This window comes from Piliocolobus tephrosceles, chromosome 10 (genome assembly GCF_002776525.5).
Source record: "Piliocolobus tephrosceles isolate RC106 chromosome 10, ASM277652v3, whole genome shotgun sequence".
NCBI lineage: Eukaryota > Metazoa > Chordata > Mammalia > Primates > Cercopithecidae > Piliocolobus > Piliocolobus tephrosceles.
Genome location: NC_045443.1, coordinates 101,710,930 through 101,738,923, shown reverse-complemented (window position 1 = coordinate 101,738,923; position 27,994 = coordinate 101,710,930). Strand labels below are relative to the sequence as shown.

Here is a 27,994-nt window from a genome sequence, read left to right as displayed (position 1 = left end):
CAAGTATACTTGATTAGCTGCCAGAGTGATGATGTTATCATACATCTGGAAAATTGTGAAAAAATGAGAATGAAATGAACAAATATTGCCTTAGTAGTATTATGAAAATAGTTTTGCCCTCATAGACCCCTCCCAAAAAGGTCTCAGGGACCCCCAGGGGTCCCTGAACCACACTTAGACAACAACTGTCCTAGGGCAACTGCTGTAAAAGTGCACCAGGAGACAATACAAGAAGTCATTCATTCCTCAGATATTTATTGAGCATCTACCTGGTGCCAGACATTGTTCTAGACATTGGGAATATGGTAGATTACAGAACAGACAAAACTTCTGCCCGCACACAGCTTACACTGTAATTGGGCAGAATGTTTATAGCAGCATGGTTTGTAATTGCAAAATGCTGAAAACAATCGAAATCTCCATAAATAGAAGAATGGATAAATAAATTGTGAAACAGTCATACAATCAAATATCATACAGCCGTGAAAACATGAAATACAGTCACATGCATAAACATGGATAGGAATCTCAAAAACAATGTCAGAAAAAAGAGGTCACAGAAGAATACATACAGCATGATTCCATTTACATAAAAGTTCAAAAACAAGTAAATCTAAACAATATATTATTAGGAACACATACATAGATGGTAGAGTCACAAATGAAAACATAGGGAATTATTAACAAAAAATCCAGAAGAATGTTTACCTCATATAATCTATGGAGGGAGAACAAATGGGGGATTCTAGGCAGCTGAGAACGTTCTAGTTCTTAAGCTGAAGGTTGAGTACTGTGTGGCCATGTTATTTTTTAAACCATACATACACAATATACTTTTGTATGTATTATTTCACAACAAACATTTTAAAAGAAAAAAGATATAAGGTTATGCAATACATACTTTCACCAACAAAGAGAAAACATTTTCTGATATTTCAGCCACTACTGTGCTGTGCAAATCAGTCAATTATAATAATGGGGGAAGCAATACATGATAATATGAAAAAGAAATAAGTATGGACTATTCCTCACCAAAGATAACGAGATTCCCACAGGGTCAAGATCCAGTGAGATGGCAATATTATAGCACTGTTCTTCCAAGTTGGCTTGGACTCACTGGCATGACTCTGGTTAACTGGTTACTTTGTTCTCTGGGTATAATTATTTATATAAAGCAGATAATGAAATGATTGGTGATATAAATTCCAAATAAATTGACAAAGACACCACCTCTTTACTGAATTATGTTGACTTTCAAAAGTACAAATTTCCTTTCACATATTCTCCTAATAATGCATTTATGTATTAAGTATTCCAAAAATATGGAAAGTGCATGGCAGCAACTGACCGTTTCTCCACATTGCTCAATAACAGGTGTCTTACTGGTCACACAAATGTTATAACAGTTTTGCAATCATGTCTTTACCAAGGTTATCAATGTCAGTGCCATTTTGTAGACTTAAATGAGACATAGTTAAGATGCAATTTCTCCTGATTCAGAAAACTAGCTAGAACTTTTGATATACAATTTAAAAATCCTCAAAAATTAAATGGATCTTGAAATATCAGTGTGTCCCTGTATCTAAACAGGGCGGGTTAAAGTTATTATCTTGGGTTAGGAAGTTGCAGCAAAGTAGAAAGTATATTCTCCAGGTCCAGTCTCTCCAACTGGGTCTAACACAGGGTTGCCAACTCACCAGAAAGCTCCAGGTATTGCTGTAGCTATTTTTTAAATCCTGGGCAGCTACAAGACCTAGAATCTTACCACATGTAAACTGGACTGGACAATGCCACCAGGGGGTGCTAAACCACAACTGGAAGGATGATTTTGAATCAAGCAGTTTTATCTTCAGATCTCTGCCCGCTCTCTTACATGCTATGCTTTGTTAAAGCGGATGATGAACATTATGGCTGTAGCTCTTTGCCCCTTCCCCAATATGAAAAGAGAAAAGGAGGTAACTCTTCTTAAATTCTCAGAGAACATCTACTGTATCTTCTCAGTAGGAGGAATGGATAATCTTTTTGGTTGGAGCTGGACATTTGTTGGAGTATAATTTACTAGTGGACATGGTTTTTCTATGTTCAAAACCAAACACCAGCTGCTACCTTTTATTTTTAACCTGTATGTGCTCATACCAAAGGGCTCCTTTTGTGCCTTCCTCAATTCTCATGCTCAGGAATGATGGATCTTTTAGTTTCATATCTCTGGGGGGTAAGAAGACCATGAAGGGGGAAAGTGTTACGGTGGGGGGAGGGGAGGACGTTTCCTTCTCCATGACATCTTCTATATCTGATATGCCACCAATTCATACTTTCTTCTGTTTTATATGTAAACACCCTGACATCTCTAGGCACTCTTCAAATATCTTTTGAACAAGCAAATTAAAATCAGTAAATAAGGAACACTTCTGTAACCTTCACAACCTCATCTCTATGACTTCCCAGCATTCTCTCTATCCAAGACCAAAGGCTTCATAATCTTGCATTCTCATAACTTTTTTGAATGTGAGGTACTAACAGGAGTGGTGGCCAGATTGTGAATTTGATGATTAAGTAGCAGGCCTTTGCTCAACCTAATTTATCCAAAATACCAAATATATAAAACAAAAGAACCTCATGCTCAGTTCCAGATCTCCTCTGCTGAGATTAACAGGCCCACAAGTGGATACTTTCTTGATAATTAGTTCTGCAGAAAACAGGAGAGAAGCAAATTGATACTAATGAAATGTAGAAATCTATTTTGAACAAGGAGGCTGGTGTTCTCAGATTTTATGGCTTTTTTTTTTTTTTTTGAGATGGAGTTTCACTCTTGTCGCTCAGGCTGGAGTACAATGGCAAAACCTTGGCTCACTGCAACCTCTGCCTCCCAGGTTCAAGTGATTCTCCTGCCTCAGCCTCCCAAGTAGCTGGGATTATAGACGCCTGCCACCACACCAAGCTAATTTTTGTATTTTTAGTAGAGACGGGGTTTCACCATATTGGCCAGGCTGGTCAATCCTCAGGTGATCCACCCACCTTGGCCTGGGATTACAGACATGAGCCCTTCATTTAGTTTACAGAATTTATTGATTTTCCCCCAGAATTTTGTAGTTCATGTTTTTCCAGGAATGATCAAAGTAAGTTTTTTTCTGGAGTCACAGAAATCTATAAGTCTAGGGACTAACAACTATAACTAGAAAACTTAGAAGGGAGTTTTGTCAATGTCATCTCATTTTCCTGAGTGTAAGAATCTTTTGTCCTACAAGCTTAGAGGTGGTAACAGTGACCTGACTTGATATGTAACAGAATCCAGTGCAGTTCCAATCCTGGTACCCATGTCCTTCAGCAGTTCCCTGAACTTATATAGGTAGGTAATTTCTAGTGTCAGACAGAGATTAACTTTGACAGTTTTAGCTCATTTTGATCATCCAGTGTTAAAAATCATAATCCAGCAATGCCCATAACCTCATCAAAGACTATGATCTTTCTTCTTTCCTTTTTTTTTTTTTTTTAAAAAAAAAAACCTGATCTGGTAGAAGGACCTTTTCAAATCAAAGACCTCCTATACCAAATCTCTTACCCCAGAACTTCTTTTAACCTAAAAGCAGGGCAGAGGAAGACAAAGCTAAAGAGTTTGTATTTCCTTCAGAACTTGGCAAATCTGCAAAAAATCTCTTTCCCTTTCAAAGCTTCCCTCCCATTTTTGACCTCTATTTAGGAGGAGTGGGAATATGAAGAAGTGTAAAGGTGTAAAGGTAAATTTTCTTTACCCACTTGTTAAAATATTTAAGTACCAGTTAACTAGCCGGCCAACATGGAACGAGTATAAAGACCCAATCTCTGCCTCGAAGACCTACCATCTAGCAGACGGAGAGGGGCATACTAACAAATAGGGGCACTAAGTTTTTAGACTGCTATGACAGAAGATTTAACAAAGGACAGTGGGAGAACAAAAAGAAGGGGTTAAATCTAGCTGGTGGTGGAGTATGTCAGGAAAGACTTCTTCAGGTTGGTAATTTGGCCTGAATCTAGGAAAAAAGATGAATGGTGCCAGGTGGGAGTAAAAAAGGGGACCATAGACAGGAGGAGGTGTGTAAAGATGGACAGAAAGCACGGTATCATAGACACTACAAAAATGAGGAAGTGCCGAGACAGTGGACAAAAGTTTCAAATGACAAGATTAAATACGATAAAAGAGTTCCCTGGATTTGGGAAATGGGAAGTTATCCTTGAACTTTGCTAGAGCCATTTCAATGGAGTAGCAGGTCAGAAGTCTGGCTGCTACGAATTTAAAAGGATGAAAAGAATAAAGAAAAATATTTTAGAGTAAATAAAAGACAAAAAAAAAGGTGACAACAAGTTTAGACTGTTTCTTGGAGTCATTTGCCTTTTTACTTTCAAGCATACTAGTTCAGGTATGACAAGGGTTACTTACATAGGATTTACATTTCTATGAGAAAATGACCCCCAATTGCCATCTTAAAAACTTAAAAACAAGTTTTTAAACACAATCCATTCTTAATTTAAAGGTTGCCTATATTATTTCAAACAATACAGGCAGCCTTTTAAATATATGTTTAACAATTATTAAACATGTTAATTATCAAATATTAATTAAGCATGGTAATATGTTTAATATGTTTACATGTTATTTTAAATATAAAATCAACATTTCTACAGATTCACTCTGCCATCACTAACTTTTCTTTCATATCCTTCAAAATAAATAACACCTGTAATTGTTTATAGTAGAAAAGGTGCTTTATTTTACATATCATTGGTACACGATACATAAAACTGCCTAAAATCAGTCTTGGAAAACACAACAGTCAGTCAGTTACACCTTAAAGGGTCAAAGACCAAGTCTATTTTGCAATCTACTTCATTTATGATCAAATGACTACAATAATTTTATATACTAATAATCTCTTCATATCCAATGTTACAAATGATTTTTATGTTACAAGGGCTGTAATTTTTTAAAATAAAAATATCTTTAGCTATAGACCTTATTTCTAATCAGAATGAATCTTTGCTAGTCTACAAGTCTTTGAAATAACAGATCAACAATTTCACCTTCCTACAGATAATTGTATTTATGTAATTGGGTAATGAGGCAGGAGTCCTTCATACATGCAATCAGATTATTTCAATTTTTAAAAAAATGCAGATAAAATTGAGTTTATAAATACCCTATGTCTAATTAAGTTGCCAAAGAAGTTTATTAAACTAAAATGAAGCCAATATGATATTTTAGAAAACATAATTCTGAGAGCATGCAACATCAAAAATACTTTTACTACTTATGAGAGCCAGAGTTGCAGAACACAGAAGAGGACTGGCACAAAGGCTTGTTACATTTGAATTGCTTACCCGACTGGGAAGAGTAAAGAAAGTCATTTAACTCAGTGCAAATCCTATGAAAAATATCTGCATGATACAGCCTACTGCTATACAGAGGGATCTTCACTTAGAAAATGTGCAAATCATAAGAAGCTAAATGCACTTCTCTTGCTATTTACTCCAATTCATTCTATTCATCAGCACGCAGCTCTAAGATCTCTTATTAACTACTAATGTCAAAGCCACAGAGATTTCTTAATGGCATTTTTTAGTCACCAATCCCTTATCACAGAGATAAATACGACTGATGTTTAATGTACAAATGCCAAAAAAAAAAAAAAAAAAAAGAATCTGGGCTAAGTATCAAGGCAAAACCATTTATCATTTTAACAAATCCCTCAGTATAGAAAGACTTCTCTTCCCTCTAAAAAGTAAGTCATATGTTAGAACCACAGGTTCAGAATCACCTCCTGGTCCAGAAGAGTGGAGGCATTTAAGCAAAGTAAACTGAATCAAATACTAAACAGGTATAAATGTGCACACTCAAACAAATATTCTATCCTTTGCTTAAAATCAACTTATTCCTTGTCATTAGAAGTGCTTCAAGATGCACGTTGTTAATTAATGCAGAAAAGAAAGCGTTGAAAGCCAAACTTTTTCTATTAAAGCAATAGATGTTTAAAATAATTGGGCTTCAAACATATACTTTTAGTATAACTTTCCATTCATATTCTTTTTATAATTAAGTATACACATATACACAACAAACCCTAATATTTAATATGTGCAAAATTGCTTACCATGTATTTTAACTTTGGTTAAGTATTTGTTTAGCCTATATCAGACACATTACAGAAGCTAGACAAATGATTACAAACATAATAATGAGGTAAGTTAAAATTCTACTAGTGCAAAAAGCAAGCATATGCCAAAAGCAAAGCATATGAATTAAACAAATGCAGAATGAAGCTCTCACCAAGGGCATTGCTGGGATAACAAACCAGAGAAGCTCCTTGTAAACATTGTAAAGTACACATTTAAAGAGTAAAGATTCATACAGCCACAAAAAAGGTATTCTAACAACACCATAGTAGTGCATTTATTTTATCTTTAGAGTTTGGAAACCACTTATTATGTGTCTAACAATTTGCATATTTTCTTCGAGAAACTTAATTAGTGAGACACATTAATTACAAATACTGTAGTATAAAAATCCCAGTTCTTTACAAAAATTATATATTAAAATATTCTATATACTTTAAATTAGTAACTGGAACACACATATATATCAATTCTGCACAATTAAATCCATATCTTTGCTGGGGGGTATTATACATGAAATTTGAGGACGTAGCTACTCAGTCAACCTAAACTGGCATAAGGTTATGTGGTATAAAAAAAGATAGACCTGTGCCCCTGTAGTTATTGAAGCTCTTAGTTTGAAATATCTTTTCTGCAATTATTGCTCTGTATATTAATTCCAGGTTTAAATAGGCAGTGGAACCATGAAATTCCTAAAAGGTTTAAAACAAGTTACCTGTAGCAGAGTGTTTATAATACCTATCTGTATCTTTAAGGTTGTAATGGAACCTGAGTTAGCTGTCTAATGCTTATATTTTCATAGTAAAAAAGTTTATACAATTTCAAGGTAAAAACAATGCAAAAATAAAACATTTAGAGCATTTACAAAAATCTTACAAATGTTTAAAACACTATTTTAAAACTTGTGTCCTGTTAAGGTGCTTGTTTCTTTCTCCAATAGGAGGACATATACTTTAATTTTGAATTCAATTATGAAGATTTTAATTTTAGCAAAAGCAAAATTAGAGCCATTAAGACAGATGAAAACGTTCAGGGATATATTTCACTTCTACTAAAAACACAAAACCTTAGTGCTGAAAGGGACCTAAAAGATAAACTGTTTTCACTCCCTCATCTGTTATGAGGAAAATGAGGGCCAGATAAGTTAAGTGCTTTGGCCAAAGATATATTCAAATATATTGGCCTGGTAAGAATCAAGAAAACTCATTGTTCTTATTGTATTTTACCATGATTTTTGGAAAACAACAAAAGTTTAAAAGCAGTTTCTAAACTTGCCTCTTTCTTTTTTAATTTCTTAAGCTCTGTGCTAACTGTAAACAAAGAAAGGAATCAAACAACTACTAGAATTATTATAGTATCACACATATTATCCAATAGAAGACAGCTGTTAGAGGAATACTGCTCATATAGAATAAAGATAGAGGGAGTACTCAAAGATAGGACATTTACAAAGTAGAGAACATTTACTACATAAGACAGCATAGTATACAACAGCCAGTTACTAGAATTATCTCAATAACTCTAGGATGACTGGGTTACATAGCCCTTATAAAATATATTGGGGTAATAAAGCTTTCTAGCTTTTATCTTAATTTCACTGTTTTTCTTTATAAAAGAGCTATATCTGTAAGGAAGAACTCATATACTAATTTTCAGAGAGTCTTTGCTTCTTTTCTTTTATTTGGATCTATAATTCAGCAAATACATTTTAAGAACAATTTACAAACTTAAGTTCATAACTGCTGGAAATACAGTCAGAGAATACTCTTTTAAATGACAACTCTTCATAACCAGTTACTAATAAATAATCATCATCACAATAGCTTCAGTAAAAAAAAATTCAATTTCAAGGTGCTTTCTTATTGTTACCTTGAAGCCACCGAACTTGTGTAGCTGGTCCATATCCCTTTTCATTCTTTGCTGATATCCTGAACACAATGGCAGGCCTGGATGTATAATCAATATGTGCATTTGCAAGTTGCCCAGCGGTTACTGTACATGATGTCTTAAGACCACAATAAATCCTCATGAACACAAGTTGACTTGGATTATCTTGTATCTGTGCTGTGCGGATAGCCAAGTAGGCTGAATATTCCAAAATATTTCCAGAAGGTGAAGTTGGAGGTTCCCAGGAAAGGTGGATACCTTCAACATTCTTGAAGAGGGCGGGAAAAAAAACAGGTTAAAGGTTCTTAAGTTTCCTCTGTTATCACTCATTATGTTGAGTCTATCTTTAGAATAAAAAAATGCTCATTTTTGCTAAAATAATTGTATTAGATGTTAGATTTATTTTGTTGATTTTTAAAACTTACCTCATTTGAATCTATAATGTTTAATTCATGCTTGCTTTTCAAAAACAACTAAGTTTAAATGTCTGCCTGTAATGTCCCAAAACGGGGATTTTTATTTCCTAAACAATCTCTAGGGAGGGACGGGACATTAGGATAAAATATAATTCAGTTTCGAGTGCTCTATTAAAATTCTCCAGCCAAATGTTTTCATTCCATAATAACAAGAACAAATTTAGAAGCATACCAGATTTCCCTGCCTTTCTGTGATTTGGATGCTGTAATTTCGCTTGAAATCACATGGACCCATAGAGGCAGACAACACACACTGGGGCCTTTCGGAGAGTGGATGGTGGGAGGAGGGAGAGGATCAGGAAAAATAACTAATGGGTACTAGGCTTAATACCTGGGTGATGAAATAATGTGCACAACAAACCCCCATGACACTCATTTACCTTTGAACAAACCTGCACATATGCCCCTGAACTTAAAATAAAAGTTAAAAAAATATGAATGATTAGCTAAAATTATTTTTTAAACTTTTAATCCATTCTTTTAGGTATCTCTCATTTCATTAGATGGTAACAAGAATTTCTAAACTGACAGTTTATTTCACATATGAAATTTCAAATAATTTAAAATCAACAAGTCTTGACCCGATGTCTCACCTTTGAAATTCTGACTGCAGAAGGAGCTCCAGGAAAACCAGGAATACAAGTTTTAAATTCACTGATTTTGCTGAAAGGACCTATCCCACAACCATTGATTGCAGCAACCCTGAATCTGTATCCTGTGCCTGGAACAAGATCTTGTTTCTTAAGCAAGCTGTAGTCAGGTACATCTGCATTTCCTACCTAAAATGTAATATATGCAAAAGTCAAAGAAAAGGTACAACTAACATTGTTAAAGTTTCAAAAATTAATTCAATTTTTATTAAACAAAAAAACTTTTAAAACATAAATTATGTTTTAAGGTTCTGGTTCACATTTATCTCCCTCTCTCTCACATGGAATGAACCCTCCAACAGAGAAGCAACTAAGTCCATACATCTGCTCCTTATCCAGAGGGGAGCACTCTTTCCAACTGAGAATCACTGATTATACAGATAAATGTAAGAGCATTCTTCACGTGAACAATGTGAAGGTAGAAAAAAAGCTGACAACCACTATAAACAAAGTATCAACTATCCCATCATCATGTAAACTTATCTTGAAGCAGAAATCTCAGAAGATATACTGTCAAATAATAGTCTGCCCAGGAACAATACCCTTTAGAGACAGGCAGGCAAGCTTGATAGAAAAGGAGGGACTAGCATGTAGTACAGAGTGTTTTTTGTTTTTTTTTTTGAGACGGAGTCTCGCTCTGTCTCCCAGGCTGGAGTGCAGTGGCACAATCTCAGCTCACTGCAACAGTCTGCTTCCCAGATTCAAGCGATTCTCCTGCCTCAGCCTCCCAAGTAGCTGAGATTACAGATGACTGCCACCACACCCAGCTAATTTTTGTATTTTTTAGCAGAGATAGGGTTTTGCCATGCTGGCCAGGAATTCCTGACCAAAGGTGATCCACCCCTCTGGAACTCCCGAGCAAAGGTGATCCACCTGTCTCGGCCTCCCAAAGTGCTGGGATTACAGGCACGAGCCACCACGCCCAGCCTATAGAGCATTTTTTAAAATTAAAATTCAGCAGACACCAAATAAATGTTAAATAATTAGATTATATACTGTAGGTAGGAAGATAATAACATTTACAACTTTCAAACAATTTTTACATATGCTCCCTAACTCCCAGTTAGACAGAGAGCGCCAATGTGTTCTCCTACTTTAAGGGAGCCATGTCATCCCTACTTTACAGATGAGGAAACTGAGTCTAGGAGAGATTAAACAAGTTGACTTGCCAAGATCACACTGCTGAATGCTGGAACTCGTGATTCAAACCTAAGTTTACTAGCTCTAAATTTTAGGCTATTTTTTCTTTTAGGAAAAATCAGGTAGCTACTAGGCCCTTGGACACAGACACGTCTTTATATATGAAATCCAACTACAGTGAGAAATTTCACTGGGCATAATACTAATTATTAACTAGAATTTCTATATATGAAAAAGAGGGATATGAGGAGTAATAGTAGAGCAACTAAAATACGTATAAATATATAGGATATATTCCCCATTTGTACATATCTTCAGGAAATTCAAAATGAACATCTATTTCCTTGGCAATTCTCTCTCAGAAATTCTCCATTTAATAATTTTTTTATTTTTATCTATTTATCTATTTATCTATCTATTTATTTATTTATTTATTTATTTATTTATTTATTTATTTATTTATTTTTTGGAGACAGCATCTCACTCTGTCATCCAGGCTGGAGTGCAGTGGCCTGAACATGGCTCACTGCAGCCTTGACCTCCTGGTTCAAGTGATCCTCCCACCTCAGCCTCCCAAGTAGTTGGGAGCAGAAGCATGTACCTTGCCCATAAAATTTCTTTATTTTTTGTAAGACAGGATCTTGCCATGTTGCCCAGGCTGGTCTGGAACTCCTGGGCTCAAGCTCCTCTCACCTTAGCCTTCCAAAGTACTGGGATTACAGGCATGAGTCACTGCACCTGGCCTTTATAAATTTTTTCAATGTGCTTTGGAGCTGTTATCTATGTAATAATTCTTAGAAGGTTAAATGTCTAATTTACATATATATAAAATTTCTCATATATGTATATGAGGTCCTCTTTAAGGGGTTTCAGCATCAAGGGAACATTAGATTGTATTTAATACTGTATCAGGGCTTTTAGATTTTTTTTAAATTGTAAAATCAGAAATAAAAAATTTTATTTAATAGAAAAAAAAAGTTCCATTTTCTAGACACATTGGTTAACAAAATTAGAGATATTTCAAAAAACTCTTATCTGTGCTAGTCAGACTAAATTATTTATGACTCAAAACCCAGCTTATTGGCTGGGTGTGGTGGCTCATGGCTGTAATCCCAGCACTTTTGGAGGCTGGGGCGGAAGGATCACTTGAGCCCAGGAGTTGGAGACCAACCTGGGCAACATGGTGAAACCCAGTCTCTACAAAAATTAGCTGGTAATGGCGGCTTGTCCCTGTAGTCCTAGATACTCAGGAAACCAAGGTGTGAGGATAACTTAAGCCCAGGAGGTTGAGGCTGCAGTGAGTTCTGATCGCACCACTGCACTCCAGCTTGGGTGACAGAGCAAGACCCTGTCTCAAACAAACAAACAACAAACAAAAAACTCTCCAACTCACTGACTGTGTAAGTTTTTTTTTTTTTTTTTTAATTTAGAGATAGGTATTGCTATGTTGCCCAGGTTGGAATGTAGTGGCTATTCCAAGGTGCAATCATACTGCACTGCAGCCTCAAACTCCTGGGCTCAAGCAATCCTCCTGACTCAGCCTCCTGAGTAGCTGGGGCTGCAGGCATGCTCCACCACACCTGGTTCAAAGATTTTTTAAATGACATGCTTGTGATGTAGTCCATACAAAGGGCCTTAACAAAGAATACAGTGTAACTTGGTGATATCATTTGGATCTGTTTGCTTACCAAATCTCATGTAGAATTGTAATCCCTAGTGTTGGAGGTAGGACCTGATGGGAGGTGATTGGATCGTAGGGGCAGAGTTCTCATGAATGGTTTAGCACCAGCCCCCCTTAGTATTGTATAGTGAGTTCTCATGAGATCTGGTTGTTTAAAAGTGTGTGGCACCTCCCCACCCCACGCATTGCCCCGTTCCTGCCATGTAAGACATGCTTGCTTTTCCTTCACCTTCTGCCATGATTGGAAGTTTTCTGAGGCCTCCCCACAAGCTGAGCAGATGCCAGCATCATGCTTCGTGTATAGCCTGTGGAACCTTGAGCCATTTAAATCTCTTTATAAATTATACAGTCTCAGGTATTTCTTTTTTTGTTTGTTTTTTTTTTTTTAGATGGAGTCTTGCACTGTCACCCAGGCTGGAGTGCAGTGGTGCCATCTTGGCTCACTGCAAGCTCCATCTCCCGGGTTCATGCCATTCTCCTGCCTCAGCCTCCTAAGTAGCTGGGACTACAGGTGTTTGCCACCACACCCGGCTAATTTTTTGTACTTTTAGTAGAGACGGGGTTTCACCATGTTAGCCAAGATGGTCTCGATCTCCTGACCTTGTGATCCACCCACCCTGGCCTCCCAAAGTGCTGGGATTACAGGCATGAGCCACTGCACCTGGCCAGTCTCACGTATTTCTTTATAGCAATGCGAGAATGGCCTAATACATTTGGTATACAGAATTCACAATTATATAGATTGTGGATGGATCCCAATTTTACTCATTCAAGTGACCTGAATTAGGGTTCTAAAAAAGAAATCTCATTCTTAATTATTTTTTTCTTTCCCTTTCTTAGTTATTGGTAGAGAAAAATCTCATCCTTGAGGCTTATAATTTACAATGTAGAAAATATATCAATAGCTACCTTTGAGATGCTTTGCTTCCCTTTTGGCAGCAAATAAAACTGGCTCACCAAAGCTGTATTATTTTTAAAAATTCCCACATCACACCATTGTCGTTCTCCTGCTTTCATTGTGGCCACTGGATTTGAAGGAGTCTCTTTCTAATTTCAGAGAAAAAAAATTTATGAAGACTCTTATTGAATATACGAAAAATTTCAAGATTTAATAAGTCCATGCAGTGATCTACAAGTAGGTATTTGGATAAACACCACAACATTAACAACTCATATGTAAATAAAGTCTTAACAGATTAGGTCAACTGACAGTGAAACAGGGATGCCAATTCAAACACAGGAGTGACAGGCATTCTCCAAGTCAGTAGCTCTGTACTATCAACCTAGCTGGAGTTAGCATGCTTTCCAATCAGTGATATGTTAAAATGCCAGCTGTTTTATAGAACATTGTCATTTCAGAGACTCTCTCAGAAAATGTAATTCCTTTAGCGTTAACATTACAACTTGCTCCAAAAGGAGCAAATAAAGAAAAATTCATTCCAAGCTGGCTCATTTCTAGATCCAAAAACAACTAGCAAAAATTCAGTGATCTTTGCACTTGAAATACCTGTGATTCTCCAAACCTAAAAGGAGAAAAAATGTTCAAAACTAAAATGCAATTTGAATATACTTTAGTATATACTAAAGAGGAGTAGATTAAACAATTTTACATTTTTTATCCTGTTTTAAAACAAATAAACTTCCTCTACCTTAAGCTACTTTTAGTGGTAAGTGAATTATACTTATCCCTGGAACTAACCTTTTAAAGCCATCTTCTTATAAATGAGACACTGTTTCCAGAAGCTCAAAACAAATGTGCACTTCAGTTATTTATTTCTGTCTTAAATATATAACAGCAGAGGTACATGCTTATAATTCACATTTTTTTAATATTTAGGCTATCACACATGACAAAGTGAGCTAACTAGAAGAGTCTTTAAAGTTAAAAAAAGAGTAATAGCTTTAAACTTGTTGTAAAAACTCTCTTCAACAACTTTTATAAAACAACTGGCTCCAACTCAAATAACAAATGCAATTCTGGCTGATGCATGGCAAAATAGACTCAAGAGAAAAAAAATTCATTTTAGTAATCCTTCCCTAAGAAGAGTCTAAAAACACTAGGACTTAACATTCTGGAAAGATGAAAGCTGATAAAGGTAAATATATGGTCAAAATCCATAAAGTCATGATTGAAAGAAAACAAAAACTAAAGAGAATTCTTAAAGATTCTAAAAGTTAAATTTAGGTCAAATGAAAACTCTTGCTCACAGAAATTAAGTTGAAATGACTAATAACAAAAAAAACCCCTCAAAAGTATATATATGTATGTTTTATCCTTGTATTTATCTAAGTAAGACAATCTTGGTATATTTGTAAGGCACTTTCCTGACATTTCAAGTTTGGTGCCATGCATACCAAATTTGGCCTACATAAAACAACCAAATATCAGAGATTATTGGGCTACCCTACATTTATGTCAATCCACTATTGCAATATTCTGTTGTGCTCCTATTACGTAGCTAGCAATACAGCCATTCAAGTTTTATGTTCCATAACACATCCTATCTTTTAACCATTAATGTAATTTACACATATATACACATATATGTATGTATATATACATATACACATTTCTGATTATAAAAATAACATTTCATTATAGAAAAATATAAAAAGCATAAAGAAGAAAGTAAAAAGTATCTGTGGCCCCCCACCTGGATTTTAGAGTGGTCATGTGTGGGTACATGTGAGAGTATAAATGTATGAATTGCATGTATTTTTTTAACAAAATTGGGAACACAACACATGTTATTTTTTATCCAGCTTTTTCACTAAACATTATACTGTGAACATTTTCCTATTCAATCATTTATTTCTAAATGTATGTCAATTCATTACTGAGACCTGAGAATCTTTTTATGAAATTATTTAGAAGTTGCTCAGCATTTAAAAGTACATAATCATGTGTAAACATGCATCATCACCAGGTCATGTACTTACAGAAAACGGCATTGCTGTAGCATGTGTCTCTACACGGCTGATCTTCGTTGCAGGCAGTGCATATGTTTCATCAACTAAAAATTAAACAATTTATCAGATAAGATTTATATAACTTATCAGATACATTAAAATATAATTTTTAAATATATACTTAATGCCACCAACTGTAAACTTAAAAATGGCTAAGACAGCAAATTTTATGTTATGTGTATTTTATCACAATAAAAAAACAGCCAGAGGGTATTGTACTATTATTGACAATAAGTAGTAATATTGACCCTTTAACTCAAAACAATTCATAAACTTCACTTTTTAAGGGTTTGATGACTAGCTAGAACTTCAGAGAATGTTTACTAAAGATGCAATATAATTCCTATTTCAAAAGAATAATAATTTATCAAATTAGAAATCAAGCAAGTTGGAAGAATTGTTAATACACAGTCTAGAACCAATCTTGTCTAAAAAACAGTTTGCTAAATTTATTCACAGTAGGAAAGACACATTCTGATTGTATTTCAGTAGTGTGTGCTAATCTAAATATTTTATGCAGAGAATATTTTATAAAACAATTTTAACTGAAATGCTTTATCTGTTTACATTACATTCTGGAAAGATGAAAGCTGATACAGGTAAATATATGGTCAAAATCCATAAAGTCATGATTGAAAGAAAACAAAAACTAAAGAGAATTCTTAAAGATTCTAAAAGTTAAATTTAGGTCAAATGAAAACTCTTGCTCACAGAAATTAAGTTGAAATGACTAATAACAAAATTCCAAGATGAAATGCAATTCCCATCTAAGACAAGTAAGTTTGATGAATTTACATACATAAATGGCTCAAAATACAGTATGTGAAACACATTTCAAACCTTCAGATTTGGTACTGAATGTTGTTAGTGAAGTTTCATCTTTAACAACTGCCCCATTTGTACTGGATGATTCAGTTTTAATGGTCTGCTGGGTTACCATAGTTTGTGTGCTGGAAACAGTACTGGATACAGAAGTTTCAGGAATTACTGTTCTTACATCCAGGCAACTACTTAGAACACCTACATTTGCTGAAGTGTGAGGACCTAAAATAAAAGGGAAAAGGTAATTATTAACATAACATCTGCAGATAATTGTGTCTTATAGTTCTTGTCATATGATTCTTGGTACTTTCAGTTTTAAAATCATACATGAGCACCACAAATAGTATTAGTATGAATTAACCACTAGGCATAAAATGTTTAGAAAAATAAAGTGCATTATATCCATAATGGATATCCAACTTTTTACCTTCCTCGTTCATTCTAAACACTAAGTCATAGATCAAATGGCTCTGCCCTTCATTTCAGGAAAAAAATATTAGAGGTCATTAGGCATGAATTATCTCAATTTTTTGCCTTCTCTGGCTGCAAACTGGAATTGTACTAATAATTGTGCTCATCCTCCCTATCTTCCATTGCAGAAGATTTGCTGACCTCTGTCCTAAAAAATCTGAATATATCTTCCTGTATTCTTGGTCCCATTCCTTCCCCTATATGTTGGGACCCTCATTAATCATTCCTCTCTCTTTAGGGTTTTCAGATTCTTTGTCAGTAGTTTTTGGTCCTTGGCCCATAAACATCATCAAATTCCTGAAGAAACAACACACCTCTTCGTTTACCCAACAATTCCCATCAATTACCCTCTCCCTTTACTAATTCCCTTTAGAGCAGTTTATACTTCCTTGGTCTCCCCAAAATTTGATTTCTAGCACACTACTCTAATAAAATAATTCTGGCAAACATCAGTGATTTCTACGGGGTATTTTTCAATTTTCATTTACTTGACTTTTCTGCACTGTAAACAATGCTGACCACATACTCCTTTTTGAAACTGTTTTTTTTTTCCCCCCTAGGACGTATATTCATTTATTCCACAACAGTGAAGTCTACCATGTATGAGATATTGTATTTGTTTTTATAATGGTGAAATAAGGCAGACATAGATCATGCCTCACAAACTTAAGCCTTCTTCTTGTTGCCCTTACATATTTTTCTGTGCGTTAAATACCATTCCCAAATCCATACATATCTCCCGGGCACTGCACCAGGTGCTAGGAATCTAGCAGTGAACAAGTCAACAAGATCCTTGCTCTTTTGGAGATTACATTGAAATACTCTTAATTTCTAAATTTATGTTTCTAGCCTAGTACTGCCTTCTAGACTCCAGGCCTAAGTATCCAACTGCCCATTAGAAATCTTTACCAGTATATTCCTGAAGTGCCTCAAAAACAGAGTTCCAAGTTGAACCTATCTTTTCCAAAATCCGTTCTTGCTCCTATATTTCCTATTTTGATGAAGACTATCATTACCTACTCTCATATCCAACCCAAAAAATTGGGAGTCATATTCAACTCATTTTTATTTCTCATATACAGCCAGCTGTCAAGTCTAATAGATGAAACCTTCTAAAAGTCTCTTAAATGATGAATTCTCTCCTCTCCATTTCAGCCACTGCTTTAGTCTCTATGTATCTCCTGGAGTCAGCCACTGCTTTAGTCTCTATGCATCTCCTGGAGTCCTAAAAGAATCCCTAACAAGTCTCCTAATCATTTTCTACTATAGTTCTTCCTGATGGAGAGGCTATTCTTTTAAAAAAAATTTGCCTCATTTAAATTCCATAGTTCATAACCAATCATTACTATTGGTAAGTGCTTACTTAGTATTTTAACATCATTCTAACCAGGTTGAATACGGCAATTTTTTGCTATTAGGAAAAGGGATCAAAACTGTACAACATTTACTTTTTCAATGACTATTAAATTCCCTACCAATTTTATAAAAAGCTTTAGTTTAAAATGTCATCCATTTACCTTCATTTTTCCTTAGCATATCCACCACATGACTATTATGATTAGAAGCATTCGATGCCAAAGATGGATATAAAATGGCATTAGAATCCGTCAGTGCTTTAAAGTCTGGTTTGTTTTTCATTGAAGTTTCTTTTGTGGCTGGCTGTTCAGTTTTTGTGCTGTTTATTGTATCACTGATCTACAAGAAATATAACAGATTACTGTAGTAAGCAATATTCAATGAAATAAAAATACATGTAAAAAACAAGCAAAATAATTTACAATTTAAATATTTTATCAGAATATAAAACACCCAAAAATTACATTATTAATTTCTACAGGATTTTTATTCAATTTTATAATAGTTTCTAAGAAAACAATTTCTTTTCACTTAATCTCCACACTCAAAAGATCCGTTTTGAAGAGGAAAGGGAGAGTATATTTTGAGGAAAAAAAATCTACATTTTAATAAGTGGTAGCTACTATCACAAGCAAATACATATATAACACAGGAGAGAACAAAGCTACTGGGTCTGGTCAAATTTTCTTAAAGGGCAGACATGTATCCTAAAAATATGATAACTCCAAAAGTAAAATCTCAGCTATATGGAATCTTCAAGCAAATAAACTATTCTATATGACTGAGTTTTCCATATAAAGATTTCATACATACACATATAATTATCCTATAGCATGAGGTATTTTGGATAAGAATTTCCCTAATTACATTTTTCTTAACCTTCTTAAACACACCATAATAAACACATTCAAACTTTTAAAAAAATTATTACTATTATTATTAGTATTTTTGAGATGGAGTTCTGCTCCTGTTGCCCAGGCTGGAGTCTAATGGTGCGATCTCAGCTCACTGCAACCTCCACCTCCCAGGTTCAAGTGATTCTCCTGCCTCAGCCTCCCGAGTAGCTGAGATTATAGGCGCCCACCACCATGCCTGGCTAATTTTTTGTATTTTTAGTAGAGACGGGGTTTCACCATATTGACAAAGGCTGGTCTTGAACTCCTGACCTCAGGTGGTCCACCCACCTCAGCCTCCCAAAGTGCTGGGATTACAGGAGTGAGCTACCATACCTGGCCTAAAAAAATTATTTTTTTTATTTTTTATTTTTTTGACACAGGATCTTGCTCTGTTGACCAGGCTGGACTGCAGTGGCACAATCACAGTTCACGGCAGCCACCACCTGCCAAGCAATCCTCCTGCCTCAGTCTCCCAAGTAGCTGGGGCTACAGGCACACACCAGCATACCCAGCTAATTTTTCTATATTTTGTAGAGATGGGGTTTTGCCATGTTATCAAGGCTGTTCTTGAACTCCTGAGCTGAAGGATCTACCGCCTTGGCCTCCCAAAATGTTGGGATTACAGGTGTGAGCCACAGAACCCAGCTGCTAGGTTTAAAATGTTTTGATAATTCAAGTTATCAATGTGAATTATCAGTTATTATACCTACAGGTCTACCTAACCATAAAAGTGACCTGGCTTCATTCAAATACCCTAATACTGTTGTTCTTTCTAATTACCTGTTTTTTGTTACTTTTCTGTCTCTATTTTTATTGTCAGCTCATAATTTCTCATGGCTCTGAGGATACTTGTCTATAATATGCCCTGTGCTTGCCCTTAATTGGTGGTGGTACTGTTTATAAGTGATGATGATGATGATAGCCACAACTATGCCAGGCATTATGGCAGGCAGTGTACTATATATATCCATAAACTCTGGATCTTACTTAATCTTCACAAGAATCCTATTAGTAAGATAACTTGACCCCTATTATAGATGAAGAAAATGATACTAACAGAACTTTAAGTTACAAACCTACAGGCAGGTAGCTAGTAAGTAACAGCTAGAATTTGAATTTGGTTTATTTCATTTCAAAATCCTTACATCTGGAATGTGCTTTCTGCTTAAAATCAGACACTCAGTCTAACTGAAATTTTATAAAATAAGTATAAATAAATTCTGAGAATTTTCATTAAACATGATAGATTAAACACATTTGCTTCAGGAGATTTCTCCAAAACCCAATTCAAATGACAAAAAAGGAATTTTTTAAAGTATGAAGCTACAACCTTTTAAGAAAAAAGAGAATGGCAGGAGAGAGAATAGTAGATAAGATGTAAAACAGAACAGCTGGAGCTAAGAGCCTTCTCCTAAGTGGAAAGTCACTAAGATGTGGCCTGTTTGTGCCCCAGGGCCCAGGGCAGTCAGTGGTGGCAGAGGTGCAGAGTACAAGAAAATGCTGGAAATTTGTCACACAGAAGCCTGTTTAAGAAGTGTTGTAGCCCTAGTTCTGCTCTCCCAGCATACCAAGGCAGAGAAATTCCTCTCCTCCATTCTAGCTGAAGATGGAAAATAGGTATAAAGGTTGAAATGTGAGTCTCTAGACTACACTACAGTATCCCACAAGTGATACAAGTATGAGGATGATACAAGTATGGGGAGAGGTGCCATACTGAAAATTGGAATTAAATGAAAGTCTAAATGCTGAACAGAAATATACCTTCACTACAATCCCCTTACTAAGCTCCCAGATTCTGACAGCCAGGCTCATAACCCTTAAGCAAGGGGTTGGAGAATTCTTAGGGGAAACTAATTGGTCTAAGAAAAAAGACCCACAGATATTGACATTAGTTGGTCCCCACCTACTTACTCTTGTTAAGGTTTACTAAGCAATAAGCCACATCCACATGCATAGGCCTTCCAGGCTTTCTTAAAGCCTCACTTTAAATATAAAGGGACAGCCAAGCATCAGCAGACACTTGATGACAACCTCTAATGTGGAAACCCAAGATTAAAACACATTAAAAAATAAAAAGGAGCTTGCAAAAAAGAAACATAATAAGGAGCAGACTAAAACTCCAAAATGTTTTAAAGTATAATTCTTCAGGAGAGAAGGAAAGATATTATATTTATGAAACAAGAATAGGGTGCTATAACAGAAATAAAGAATAAAATGAGGCTTTTAGAAATTAAAAATGTGGTTGGATATATTTAAAATGTAAAAATTGGAATAGACAGAGAAAACAGAAAATAAAAAGCAAAATCAGAGGACTAGTTTATAAAAAAAAAAAAAAAATGAAAAGAAATTGAGGGAAGAAATCATCAGTAATGAAGGTCATGAGTTTCCAGAACAATGGGGTCCACTGGGTGAGGCACACTAAATGAAGACATACATACACTCTAAGGCACATCATTGTTGAAATTTCAGAATACTGGGGATAAAAAGATAAAAAATTAGGTCATGGCCGGGTGCGGTGGCTCAAGCCTGTAATCCCAGCACTTTGGGAGGCCGAGACGGGCGGATCACGAGGTCAGGAGATCGAGACCATCCTGGCTAACCCGGTGAAACCCCGTCTCTACTAAAAAATACAAAAAAACTAGCCGGGCGAGGTGGCGGGCGCCTGTAGTCCCAGCTACTGGGGAGGCTGAGGCAGGAGAATGGCGTTAACCCGGGAGACGGAGCTTGCAGTGAGCCAAGATCCAGCCACTGCACTCCAGCCTGGGCGACAGAGCGAGACTCCGTCTCAAAAAAAAAAAAAAAAAAATTAGGTCATATATAAAGGATCAGGAATACAAATGGCATCACACTTTTCAATAGCAACACCAAATGCTAAAAGACACTACAAAAATTCCTATAAATTTCTGAGGAAAAAACTTCCAATATAGGATTCTATAAACCAGCCAAACTATCAGTTAAATACGCTAAAGACATTTTCAGATATGCAAGATCTCAAAAACTTTACTTTTCATAAGCCCACTTCTCAGGGGGTTGCAACAAAATAAAGGAAAACACAAAGAAAGAGGAAGAAATAAGGTCAAGAAATATGGGCTGTAACACAGGAAAGATAAATTCCTACTATGAAACAGAGAAGGTAGTTCTAAGGTAACAGCTGTGCAGCAGGCCTAGAGAAGAACCAGTACATGAGGACAGGGGGCTCCAGGAGGAATTGTTCCAAGGGTGGAAAAAAGAAACTACCTTTATGTCCAAATATCTTAAGTTTTATAACTTTTTGGAAAATTTGATTATGAATTAACGATAGAGAAGAAGAAAACCAAGCAAGTGAAAAAGTGAGGCAGTTAATGCCAGGAAAAACAAAGTTGCATGAAAAAGGAGTAATTCTCATAGCACACTACATGGCTCACCTGCAACTGTTTCACCATCATAGTGTAAACATCAAGCCATAATTCTACTAAAAATACGTGAAGGATGTGGGAACAGGAAAGGAGGGGATGAAGCAGAATTGTAAGAGATCATTAAAATTGTCATCTTTCATTATTGAAGACAATTCATCTAAAAGTAGACCCTTCAACAACATGAGTTTGAACTGTGAGGGTCCATTTCTTTGTGGATTATTATTTATTTATTTGTTTTTTGAGACAGGGTCTTGCTCTGTCACCCAGGCTGGAGTGCAGTGGTGCAACCTAGGTTCACTGCAAGCTCCGCCTCCTGGGTTCACGCCATTCTCCTGACTCAGTCCCCCAAGTAGCTGGGACTACAGGTGCCTGCCACCATGCCCGGCTAATTTTTTGTATATTTTTTTAGTAGAGACGGGGTTTCACCATGTTAGTCAGGATGGTCTCAATCTCCTGACCTCATGTCCACCCGCCTCGGCCTCCCAAAGTGCTGGGATTACAGGTGTGAGCCACCGCGCCTGGCCGTGGATTATTTTTAAGAAATACAATTGGTGCTCCATATCTGTGGGTTCCATGTCCTCAACCAAACACGTACGGAAAATACAGTACTCGCAGGATGCAAAAACTGTGGATACAGAGGGCCGAATTTTTGCATCTGCACGTTCCACAGGGCCAACTACAAGACTTGAATATCGAGGGGACTGTGGGGGGGGTGGGTCCTGAAACCAATGCCTTGCAGATACAGAAGGACAACTGCGCATAGTTAGATACTAAAAGAAAGCTACGATACTTTAAAGTAGTTGCTTCTAGAGAACAGAAATCAAGAGCAGGTAGGGACAGGGTAGGAAACCACTGCTCTTCATCATAAGCTTTACAGTATCATCTAAATTTGTGATACACACACACACACATACATATACACATACATAGTATATAATCAACATATAACATATGACTACATATAACAGAAATATTATGTCTAATATGACAGGCTACTTACAAACTGTATGAGCTTTACTCGTAATAACACCTTCCTGACACACTATAAGTATGACATGATATACTTCTGGACCTATGCCTTTACTGGTCTTCAGTTATACTCAGAACATATTAGTCAATACCTACATCATTTTCCTTGAAAACAGTCTACTGAGGTAGACGGCAGTTTACCAAATAAAAATAATCTTAGTAAGCATATTCATTAGTCTCTACTAAGACCTACTATGATGCACTTCATAAACAAGAAATAACCTCAGAAGTGTTCAATTCAGTAACTAATATTTTTCAGTAAACAAAATACATAGTAAAGAAAATATTTTATACATATTTTTAAAGTACATCTTTAGATGTCTGTGTGACATTTAGAAATGGCATAATATAGACATGTAAGTACACATTACATTGAATTAGTCTGATGCTCTGTGTAATGCAGCTAGGCTTCTCTTGGCCTGGGGTTTTCAATTCAGGCTTCTGTCACAGTGAGCTGTGAAGCTTTCTTTAAAAACAGAGCTGCCTGGGCATTTTCCTAAAGATTCTGCTTCACTAGATTTGAGGAAGAGCTTGGGAATCTGTGTGTGTGTGTTTGTTTGTTTGTTTAGCTCAGAGATAACTCTCAAGTGCAGGCAGGATTAAGGACCCCTCTTCTAGAGTAGTAGTATGCTAAAAATCTGAATACAAATTGAAACTATAACCATAAACATCCAATTACCTTCATACACTTTTTTACTTACACTGTTAGGAACGATGTTATTACTGCCTTGTCTGTGAGGGTCCATCCTGACTCCTGCAGGAATGAGAAAGGTTCAGACTGATATGCTCTTAATTAGCTTCAATAAAATATAATTAAATATTTTTAAAGTTACATATTAAAGTTTTAAAAGTAGTATCTTTACCAAAGGTTATATATTTTCTTAATAGTTTGCTTAAGTTGACTGAAATTCTCTCTGGAAAAATGTGCAAAATTTGTGTTTGCTTTTACTTCCAAGGCCTATTTAGTTAAAAATACTTTTGAAAAGCTGAGATATTTATGAAAGCAAATTAAAGCCAATCTGCTGAAGTCAAGTAATATGTCAAATTAGGAAAGTACATAAAAATGAACTGCAGAAAACACAATCTATCCTACGTTTCTATGTATTCTACTACATCATAATGGTAAGACAGCCAAGTTTCAGAACTGAAATACAATGTATTATCAGGCATGGACCTAATGCCATAAAATTTCTTAAACCAAACCTAATCAACAGACTTTTATGCAGATATTCTACATATATATATATGTATACACACCCACACCTCCCCCCCACACACACATATACGTACTGCAGTATATGTGTGCATGCATGTGTGTGTGTATATTTTTTTTTTTTTAAGACAGAGTCTCGCCTGTTGCCCAGGCTGGAGTGAAGTGGCATGATCTCAGCTCACCGCAACCTCCACCTCCTGGGTTCAAGTGATTCTTTTGCTTCAGCCTCCCAAGTAGCTGGGATTACAGGTATGCACCACCATACCCAGCTAATTTTTGTATTTTTAGTAGAGATGGGGTTTTACCATGTTTACCAGACTGGTCTCAAACTCCTGACCTCAGGTGATCCACCTGCCTCAGCCTCCCAAAGTGCTGGAATTACAGGCGTGAGCCACCATGCCTTGCCTGCAGTGTATATTTTTAAAAGCATGTGAGCACACATACTTTAAGCATGAAAATTATGTTACCTTGCATATTTGGTGCTGCTGAAGAATCTGATGATGCAGCTTGGTATGGCAAGTCCGTACTCAACTGCAAAAGATAGCCCTCAACTGTAGACACTTCATCCCACTTGACATGAAAGGAGTTGGTAGTGGCTTTGATCAGCTGTACTTGAGATGGTGCTGGTGGTTTCTCTATAGAACAATAAAGATATTATACATTTAAGTTTCCAGTGTATAAATGGTTTGCTGATATAGTTCGTTTGGACTGGAGCTTTGAAAACATCAGCAATGAACATTTCATCTGCTTACCAAGACAAGGAAAGTTTACTCAGATAAACGGAGCTATAGTAGGTCAAATAAAAATAGTTTGGGGTTCTTATTCTATTTATTTATTTATTTTCTTGGACAAATATATCTATAAACAAAACAATCCAGTACGAAACTACCGAACTATCTGAGTCATCAGATTCGGAAATGTGTTTAATCCTAGAAGGAGTTTTTTTGGGGGAAGCTGGGAATCCTAGAAGGAGTTTTTTTGAGGGAGGCTGGGGAGAGGCAAGGGGAGCTAAGTATTAAAGCTACATTATTTTATCTTTCTTAGAAGTTCTAATATTCTTTAATTTTATGAGGCAATTTTCAGCCAACAGCATACATGTTAGCAATTCTGTTAACGTTAGCAAAGATAAGTTGGACATGATATTTTATAAAAGCATAACTTCTCTGAAATTAACACCCTCTTATCAAGACTTGTACTACCAGCTGGGCATGGTGGTTCACGCCTGTAATCTCAGCACTTTGGGAGGCCGAGGTGGGCGGATCACCTGAGATCAGGAGTTCAAGACCAGCCTGGCCAACATGGTGAAACTCTGTCTCTACTAAAAATACAAAAATTAGCCGGGCCTGGTGGCTGGCACCTGTAATCCCAGCTACTTGGAAGGCTGAGGCAGGAGAATCACTTGAACCTGGGAGGTGGAGGTTGCAGTGAGCCGAGATCATATCACTGCACTCCAGCCTGGGTGGCAGAGTGAGACTCCATCTCAAAAAAAAAAAAAAAAAAAGGAATGGTGGGAGGAAGAGATAAATCCTCAACTTCCATAGCAGAAAGTGAGCACATTATTGCCTAAATGAAAAAAATATATATATCAAAGTAATAATATATGTATGTGATATAGAGATATGGAAGTAAATACCTAAAGAATCATTTAACAGAGTTAAGAACAAATAAATGCTTGTAAAGCAAGTAAAATGAGGAAAGGTGCGAGCAAAGAACTGTGACTTTTCATAGAAAGCCTCATGGAATTCTATTACTCTTTTACATGCTATCAAATGCACAAAGTTTAACTAAAAGTGAAGGAAAAAAACAAAACAAGATGAGCCCCCTCTTCCACCAAAACTGATGCTAACTTATCAAGAGGAAAAGCAAAATCTATATTTTGCCCTTATGATCGTGGCCATGATTACTTTTAGAATAATACTGATATCTAAAACTTATTATGAAAAGGTTTATAGAAAAACAGGCCATTCAAATCCAATTTTTAAAATCTTTTTAAGTCATAGATCCCTTAGAGAATCTGCTCAAAGTGATATAATCCCTACAGAGAAAATACAGTCATACACATTTTTTCATCCAATTTCAGAGACTGAAGCTTATCCTTAGACTTTAGTTAATAATTTCCAATTTCAAAGATGAACCAGTAAGTTCAATTTTCTATCTTTTTTTCTTGCTTGCTAGTGCATGCTTCTTTCATAGGAAGCATTTACTCTCTTGTTTCATTATTTTTTCAACTATCTTAATTTTAATATTAAACTTTTTACATTACAAAAACAATACATGCTAATGTGGAAAATACAGACAAGTAATGACAGAAAAGCTTTGAAGAAAATGTATAATCTCAGCTCTCAGATAATGCTTTGGTGTGTGTCCTTCCAAGTTTTCTATTTATAATTTTGAAAACACTGGAGTCATTATATGTTTTATAATCTGTTTTTCTCATGTAACATCACATATTACATCTCCAGATCTAATTTCTCTAATGGCCACTAGATTCATCTATTCATTCAAATGCCTGCTTGATCTTATTTCAAACTTAGCATGGTCTAAATGGAACTCTTGATTTTCTCCACAATGTTGTTTTCTCTCAGTCTTCTCTATCTCAGTAAAATTCAAGCTAAAAACTTCATCTTCCATTCTGTCACTTGTCACACAAATTATCATCCAGTTCTGTCAATAAGAACTCCAAAATGTATCCTGAATTTATCCAGTCCTCCCCTCCTCCATTGTCACCACTATAGTCTAAAACACTTTTTTGACTATGCAAGAGATTTCTAACTTGTTTTGCAGTGTGCACTTAGAATTCATTTTCCATACAACTGCCGTGACCATCTCAAAATGCACATCAGAATGTGTCACATCTCTCCTTCAAACTTACACATAACTTCCTGCTGCACTTTAAAAATAACTTAGAAATTCTACCACCACATTCAAGGCCCTATGTCCTGTGGTCATCTCTCTAACCTCCATTCCTACACTTTCCTCTTTGTTTACCCAGTTCAAATCTGTTGCCAAACATGCCAAGTATTCCCATCTCAGACTCCTTGTATGTGCTGTTCCCTCTTCCTGCAGTGGTTTCTCTGGCCTTTTTATGTGGGTATCTCCTTCTCACCATTCGAATAACATCCCATGTCATCTCATCACAGAAGCCTTTTTTGCCTACCCACCCTGAAGCAGCCACCACTCCCGTGCCCAATACCTAACACCACTATTCACATGATTAACAGAAACTGAACTTATTTTGTTAATCTGTTTCACTATTGCTCATTATCTCCTTGCTGTCATACCCCCTCAGAATGTAAGTACTTTGTGAGAGCAGGGGCACTATCAGTCTTGTTTGCTACTATATTCTCAGCATTTAGAACAATTCCTGCTACACAGCTGTCAATCAATATTTATTAAAAATTGATGTGAGGTACATATTTTTAAAAATTGTGGCGCTCTAATAATTTTTTCCCCCTTTTGAGATGGGGTCTTGCTCTGACCAGACTGGAGTGCAGTGGAGTAATCAGAGCTCACTGCAGGTAGACTCAGACTTCTGGGTTCAAGTGATCCTCTTGCCTCAGCCTCCCAAGAAGCTGGGACTATAGGCATGAGCCACTGTACCTGGCTAATTTTTTGTTTGGTGGAGATGGGGGTCTCACTATATTGCTCAGGCTTGTCTTGAACTCATGGCCCCAAGTAATCCTCCTGCCTCAGCTTCCCAAAGTGCTAGGATTACAGGCGTGAGCCACTGCACCCAGCTTCTATTTTTTAAAAACCTTTTATTTTAAAATAATTTTAGGTTTGCAGAAGAGTTGCAAAGATAGTACAGCATTGCCATAACCCCCTGGCCCCAGTTTTCCCTTTTCTCCAGCTTCCCCTAATAGA

The 27,994-nt window shown here is 36.1% G+C and overlaps 1 protein-coding gene across 2 annotated transcripts in view; it reads right to left on the bottom strand.

Moving 5' to 3' along the window:
* Positions 1-4,722: 4,722 nt before the first annotated feature.
* Positions 4,723-27,994, bottom strand: part of HCFC2 (host cell factor C2) — a 39,089-nt gene continuing 15,817 nt past the window's right edge. For both annotated transcript variants that reach the window (XM_023189767.2, XM_023189824.1), the window contains exons 8-15: positions 24,598-24,765; positions 23,619-23,671; positions 17,759-17,936; positions 15,789-15,992; positions 14,919-14,992; positions 12,888-13,025; positions 9,101-9,286; positions 4,723-8,299 (exon numbers count right to left, since the gene is read on the bottom strand). In XM_023189767.2, the coding sequence (XP_023045535.1) occupies positions 7,991-8,299; positions 9,101-9,286; positions 12,888-13,025; positions 14,919-14,992; positions 15,789-15,992; positions 17,759-17,936; positions 23,619-23,671; positions 24,598-24,765 (1,310 nt within the window). In that variant the 3' untranslated portion in view covers positions 4,723-7,990. The remainder of the gene's footprint in view (positions 8,300-9,100; positions 9,287-12,887; positions 13,026-14,918; positions 14,993-15,788; positions 15,993-17,758; positions 17,937-23,618; positions 23,672-24,597; positions 24,766-27,994) is intronic.